Source organism: Tamandua tetradactyla, chromosome 22 (assembly GCF_023851605.1).
Source record: "Tamandua tetradactyla isolate mTamTet1 chromosome 22, mTamTet1.pri, whole genome shotgun sequence".
NCBI classification, from domain to species: Eukaryota; Metazoa; Chordata; class Mammalia; order Pilosa; family Myrmecophagidae; genus Tamandua; species Tamandua tetradactyla.
Window position 1 is genome coordinate 21359476 of NC_135348.1, and position 7324 is coordinate 21366799.

The 7324-nt window shown below is 43.7% G+C and overlaps 1 protein-coding gene across 1 annotated transcript; it reads right to left on the minus strand.

Annotated features, from left to right (window-relative positions):
• Positions 1–5208: 5208 nt before the first annotated feature.
• On the minus strand, positions 5209–6858 carry POU4F2 (POU class 4 homeobox 2). Its single transcript, XM_077139583.1, has 2 exons — positions 6577–6858; positions 5209–6150 (listed from the first exon to the last, which is right to left on the minus strand). The coding sequence occupies exons 1-2, from the start codon at positions 6856–6858 to the stop codon at positions 5209–5211; spliced, it is 1224 nt and encodes a 407-aa protein (XP_076995698.1).
• Positions 6859–7324: the final 466 nt, after the last annotated feature.

Genomic DNA, 7324 nt, shown 5'->3' on the forward strand with positions numbered 1-7324 from the left:
ATTCCCGTGGAGGATTTCACATTCCGGCTGGCTCTGACCCATAGTAATTAGCTGAGATAACTAATGATTACTTACTTATTCCTTGTAATTATCCGGATTTAATAATTCGCTGTGTAATTTATTAATTTGCTCATAATAGCCTTTCAGCACTGGGAATGACTCCTTTAAAGGGCTAAAGCAGGGGAAATTTAGTGATTTCTTTCTCATTGCCGTAAATCTGTTTCCTGACAAATGTGGACTTCAGGAACATTGCTCTCATCATAACTAGTGGGGAATGTTTGCCTTCCTTTTTGTCCTATCAGAATACAGATCCAAATTCTCTCTTTTTTCTTTCTGCTGCATCCCCTCCCTCAGAGGCCAACTGGAAATCAGAGTGCAGTTTTGAATTCCAGCATGGATTGCTTACCTAGAAAACTAAATTGTTTTCACCAAATACTTGCAAGGATGAATTTCTAAATTTACTGTCATGACTTGCCTAGAAAAATAAATGGGATTCACCATCTAAATAATACGATTTTTTAAATCAAGTGAATATTCCAATTCCTTTTCCACAATTTCTTCAACAGTATCAACAATAGATACATCAAATGAATTGGTTTATTTAGAGTTTGAAATAAACATTTCTATACCTTGCCCCAAATTCCAGTTGTCTTTGCAAAATTCCAATTCTCTTGGCAAAGAGAGGCCCGAGAATCTTCCCTTGATAGTAAAAAGCATTATATATTGTCATTTATTTTAAAAATAGATTTATAGAAAACCAGAGACTATTCATTTGCTTTTTCATATTCCATTATTTTCCCCCAAGCTATGTGTCAATGAAACTTAATCTGATAAAGAATTGACCAAATGATTTAATGTCAAACATCCAAAGGAAGCTTCAGTCATTCTTAATGTTATAATGTTTTGGCATAGAGAGCACATACATATCACTAAGGATTTACGCAGTCCTTGCTGTTAATAATTTGTTCTGTTCCAGTTTGAATTTAGATGATCACATTGAATAGAAAGATCAGATCATCTTGCTTTTAGAGAGATTTTCTTTCTTTTGTAACCACATAGTTCTGAAGCACCAACTGTAGGGTGCCTGAGGTAGTTACTAAGTCAATTCATAAAATATCTCTTTCCAGTGAAATAGTAATTGTGAACCTTGAGAGAAAAATTAGGAAATGAGTCATGAATGCAAAAAGGTTTCATTGATACAAGGATTTTCAACCATATTTTATTTATCCATTTGAGTATTTTAAAAGTCAACATCAAGTGGATATTTCTTAACAATCTATGCATATTTCATTCTATCTTACCTTAATTTCTTCTCTAAGGTCAACCTTCCTCTCTCCAAATCCCTTTGGTTTAGTATGTTTCTGCATCTCTCATTAATAATAAAAAAAAAACCTTCAGGATATGTTTCCTTTTAAAATTCTGAGTTTCCCACAAAAAAAACACATTTAAGTAGATTCTAGGGATAGGAAAAAATGTCCAACCTGTAGGAAAAAAGTTTTGTTTTTTTCTTTACCCATGCAATAACACAGAACAAATGCATTAAAATGTGACACAGTTTTAAAAGTTCAGGGAACACAGGAAGCAAAGAAATCTTGATGAATTAGGGGGAAATAAAGGCTCTCATGCTCCACTGTTGAAGTAAATGTGTAGTTATTGGTCTGCCACTTTTTTCCTCATAACAATCTTGAGCATATGTGCACACATGCAAGCTATCATACTTAAAACCTACTAAAAAGAATAATCATATTTTATTTCTATTTAATATATTTCTTGACTTCTAATACTTTTACAGGATTTCTCTCTTCATTTAAAGAGGTCATATTTGTAGAAAAAGGACACTAGCACACCCATCTTCCTTTCCCCTAAATAACTCACCTTTCTCTTAAACATATTTTGGCTCTTCATTAACACCTACATGTGGGAAGGGAAGGATATTATGTATTGAAGATAATTTTCTTTCTATATAAGTGAGTCTATAAGTTACACATTCAAGTCATATCATTCATTTCCTCCACTTTGGAAAAAGTATGTAAACAGAAAGTTCTCTAGCTGGCTAGAACTGCTTGGACAAAGGTGTGTCGGAATAGGGCCGAGTCCTGTGATTGCTGTCCGTGGTGCTGAAATCAGTTCCCATATAATGAGATTGGAAGCTGGGTGTTTAAGAATACTTTCAAGAAAACGGAATCTAAGAAAGGGGAGACGGATGGAAGAAGGGATTTCCAGCCTCCAGAACACAAGAATAAAATCAAACCATCAATATTAATACACGCGCATGCACAATTCTTTCTTTTAGAATCTCTGCAACTTTCACTATTTCCTTTGGAACCCTATGCAATATATTTAATTATTTCTAAAAAAAAAAATGTGGATATTGTTTCTTCAGGTGTTTCCTTTACTTCAGTTATAGAAAAAGAAGTCCCTCCACCATTCCACCACCTAACATTCATAACCCTTTTTGTTACATCTGGAAACCATTACCAGTTTTCCAACATTTAATCCTAACTTGAGTCATTATCATAATTTTCATCAACTCGTGGGATAGTTACTAACCTCAAACAAAAAAACAAATGTCCAAAACCAGTTCCATATCACAGGGAGTCACAGCTTAGTTTAGCAGAATTACCCCCTGAAAGATGGACTTAAGATGTTCCTTCCTCTTATTTGATATATGGATTAGTATGATGTTCTCATGATTAATAATGTAAATATTTCTTTAAAAGAATGCTTTCCTGCAAAAATTTTGAAAATGTAATATGTCACTCAACTGTTGTAACGAGTCTGAAAATTATTAAAATGTGCAAGAGGTCTCTTTATACTAGGATCAGAAAAATAAAAGTCTTTGGGTCAGATGGGCAGAAGGTCTTTATCCCAAACCACCCATTAGAAAAAACTTACACCAACTCTGGTATCTGGGGGGGAGGGGGGCAGATTTTGCTTCTTGCCACCCAGTATCTTCTCCTTGGCCTTATTCTCTCTCTTGCAGTAATGCCCATTTCCTAAAAGCAGAGGAGAAGAAAAGAGAAGTATGTCCTAACTAGATGTTTCCTGTTTCCTTCTAACTTGGGATACTGACTTAATGACTGGTGAAAGAACTGAGAACTATGGTGGACCAGCCCCTAGGCCCCCAAAAGAGTGTCTTACTCTCCCAAATAAGGCCTTGATTTTTGCCCCATCCAGTGTTCCAGCACTACTGAAAAGCGAGCTGAGCTTGTTTTTTTATTTCACCCATAGGAGATTAGAAGGAACAAGTGAAGCTGTTTCCATGCAATACCTCTGTTCACAAAGATTCTCTTTGCAGAATTTCTGCAGGTCTGGAGAAATACTCCAAGGGAGGTATGTGGAGCCAGATAGTATTACCTCCTCTGGGCTGTTATAAATCCTGTTTATTTATACTTTCCCAGATGAAAAACAGCCCTTCAAGTCTAAGTCAGATGTTGATAACAATCGCTCCCTAATAAACCATCAAAATGTGCATCCACTTTTTTAAAATTTGCCATCAAAGTAATTTCCACATAAATGATTAAAACAGCATCATATTTTAAAAGCCGTTTAATTTTAATAGCATAATTTGGAAAAAAGCAGCATACTTTGTCAATAAAACATTAAAATCATCTCTTCAATGAAAGACAATCAAACCACACCAAAAATAACTTAATACATTACCATAATAAATAAACCATCTAGTAACAAAAACAAGAAACCAGATCATATACAGAATTGAAGACTTCAGAGGGCCTCAAACAGAATGCCAATACAGCAAAATTTGTAAGAATATATCTATATGTGCATCATTTTGAATGAAATATTTACAATAGATAAGGTACCAATCACCACGTACCTAAATTTTTTCTTCCAAAAGAATTCTACCAAACAATGTGAATTTACAAGCAGTGCACTGTCTTTCTTATAGTTCAATATAGTTTTTCTACAAACTTCCAAAGGAAAAGTCAAAGGATTCCTGTGAATGTTAAAATGTAGTCAGCAAAGCAATTGAAAACTGGAAGACTGACACGCCACCGTGAAAGCTTAGAATCTGGAAAAAAAAAAAACACCAAGTGGCAAATGCATCTAAAGCTAGAAAATGATGCACGTCCTCATGCTTCCAACTGCTTCTTCTTTTCCATTAGAGGTATGTGTGTGTGTAAGGGTGAGTGTCAGCGTGCGTGTGCAGTAGGGACAATGTGGGAATCCCCATTAATTATGTAAGGAAGTAAACAATACTTCGGACAGTGAATCTGGTCTACACGAATAAGACATCCATTACTGAGTGTGGACTCACTAATCAGAACACTACCAGTAAAAGCAAAGAAAAAAAATCTTCATTCTACGTGAGAATATACAAATGGACCAAAAGGAACACAGTATAAGAAGACAGCTGTAAAAATTCAGTAAACTCCCCAAACATAATTTTTTTGAAGTTCACTAGCCATACGTTTCCCTCCCTTTTTTCCCCAGACTAAAGCAGTTTAATTAATTAGAATGTGCACAAAATTAAGTTGCTAGAGAGATAAATTAATAATTTACAGAGGGTTGTTCGGCAATAATCTAATAATAGCTTTCAAGATCAGTGAACACAGCAGGCGCAACTCCTTTCTTAATCATTAACACTTTAGAGAAGGTAGAAGGGATAAGAACCACAATAAAAATATATATATATAATTTACAGTGTAAATGCAGAAAATCTGCCATCTTTTTTAAAATTCAAAATAATTTAGTGATGTCTCTAGCACATTAAGCATCAACTCTAGTTTAAAGTTTCAGTCCTGATTCATTTTCTATTTCTGAAAAATAGCTGCAAAGTGTACTTTTAACTTGAACAAGTGTGATGTCTTTAAGAATAAAAACAAACCTTACTTGATCATTCTTGAGGCCTTTTAAAAGGCTGTCTGTCTGCCCTCCCGCAAACAGCGAGCTCCAGACTCTCTCTGAATTAGCCGAGGTACCTTTTCCGGGCAGAGGACAACTTTGCTGCAACTTGACAAATTCCTTCATTTATTTTACCTTCCTTTGAGAAATCGTTTCACATTCTCGCCGGGCTCGGGCTCAGATGCTCACTCCTTGGCTCCATCTCCAACCCTCCCTTTCTCTGGATTCACATTTACCGGAATTGTTCGGGTCGCCAAAAGTGGAAAGGAAAGAGGCAAGAGAAAGAGGGAGGGAAAAGAGAGAACGAGGAGGGGGGTCGCCTCTGGGGAGGCCCAGGCTCTCCTAAATGCCCGCGGAGTATTTCATCCTTTTCTGTTTCTGCCTCTGGTTGCAGAACCAGACGCGCACCACATTTTTCTTAAGGTCCAGCTTCTCTGCGATGGCTGCGATCTTCTCCGAGGAGGGCCGTGGCTGGATGGCGAAGTAAGCTTCAAGCGAGCGCTTCTCCGGCGCCGCAATGGACGTGCGCTTGCGCTTCTTCTCTGCGCCGTTGAAGAGCTCGGGCTTGGTGAGCTTCTCGCGGTGGGACTTCTCGGCCTCCTCGAGCCACGCCTGCAGAATGGGCTTGAGTGCGATCATGTTGTTGTGCGACAGCGTGAGGGACTCAAATCTGCAGATGGTGCTCTGGCTAAGAGAGCCCACGCCGGGGATCTTGAGATTGGCCAGAGCCGAACCCACATCCGCCTGGGTCACCCCCAGCTTGATGCGCCGCTGCTTGAAGCGCTCTGCGAACGCCTCCAGGTCCCGCGGGTCGGCATCCACGTCGCTCATACAGCCCATGTGTGACGGCAGCCCGTGAGCGTGGGCCATGCTCAGCGCAGCTTGGTGCATGGGGTTCATGGTGGCCATGTGCGGTGCGTGAGCCGGCGTGGACACCACTGCAGCGTCGGGGCCCGCCATGGCGCCCAGAGCCAGCCCGGGACTCAGATGCTCCAGCAACTCGCCCTCGAGGGCCTGGTGCGGCTGGTGGTGGTGGTGGTGGTGATGGTGGTGGTGGTGGTGCGTGCCCGCCAGCGCGGACGGATGCGAGATGGGCACGGATGACGAGGAGGCGGCCGACGTGCACGGGATGGTGTTCATGGTGTGGTAGGTGGCGTCCGGCTTGAAGGGGCTGTGGTGGGGCGGGTGGTGGTGGTGGCTCTTGCTCTGGGAGACGATGTCCACGGCTGCCAGAGCCTCGGCGCGGGCCAGCAGACTCTCATCCAGCCCGCCGAATATATTGCTCTGCAATTGCAAGTAGAAGGCACACATTACGCTCAGCAGGGAATTGTGCGCCCTCTCCCCGGAAGCCCCGGCCTGACGCTCAACACCGCCGCCTTGCCTACAACATTCCCAGAACATTAAAATAATAATAATGATGATGATGATCCTGAAAATAGGAGAGAAGGGAAGCCGCGGAGAGAAGCCGAGAGTGCAGCAGGACAAGGAAAGTGAGCCCGCAGACAACACAACGCAACACGCACGTAGGTAACATCTCAGGTCATAAAAATTAATATGAAAGGCAAGACCGGCTGAATACATAAGAAAGAGAGGGGGGAAATTGGTTAGACGTGTGGGGTGATTTGCTGTGCAGACATGAAAAAAACATCAAGCAGATAAAGGGGGCTGTCAAAATGTGCCTTTAAGCAGTGATTATGCAGAAATACGCACCGGTGGGGTTGGAAGACAAGCTCTCCGCATCGCCTCGGAGCCCCCGCCGCCGCCGCTGCTGCCACTGCTGCTGGCGCTGCTACTCCGGCCTCCGCCGCCGCCGCCACTGCCGCCACCGCCGCCAGCAGTGCTCGAGCTGCTGGGGGAGCTGGCCGAGGGCGCCGCGGGCGCCGAGGAGCCGGGTGAGGCACTGTGCAGTGCCGAGTACTTGGGCTCCACGTGCAGGCTGCCGGCATGCGGCATGGTGAATGCCTGCTTGCTGTTCAGGGACATCATCATCATCTTTCCGCCCGCCCGGGCGCTCGTCCGCAGCGCAAGCCCTGGTCTCGTCTGCCTAGACCCTCCGGGGAAGCGCGCGACCAGAGAGACCCAGCCGGGAAGAGCAGTGCAAAGTTGCGCTCGCGGCCGCCGCCTCTGGGTGCAGCGCACCTATGCCCCGCCGTGCGCTGGTCGGCCGCCTCCGCGGTGAGTCTGAGCCGATGCGGGTTTCCGCTGCGCGCCGGCTGCAGACCTCGCAGCCCAAAACTGCCCCGGCGCCTCGCAGCCACCGAGTTATACTCTCCTCTCTCCGCGCCTGCCCCGGCGCCCCTCGCCCTCCCTCCCTCTAACGCGCTTCCGCCCTCCCCTGCCAGGAAGCGCTGACTTCTGCTCTGTTTCTCCCGTCGCCCCTTCTCCCTCTTGGCCCTCCCAGGCTCGGGTCTTTTCTCGTCTCCCGGCCCCCGCCTCCCGCTCACCCCCCCTCCCCCAC

Coding starts and splice junctions, on each gene's coding strand:
- POU4F2 (XM_077139583.1), bottom strand. CDS start 6,858: ATGATGATGATGTCCCTGAACAGCAAGCAGGCATTCACCATGCCGCAT. Junction 6,151..6,576: donor CTTGTCTTCCAACCCCACCG/GTGCGTATTTCT, acceptor TTGCAATTGCAG/AGCAATATATTCGGCGGGCT.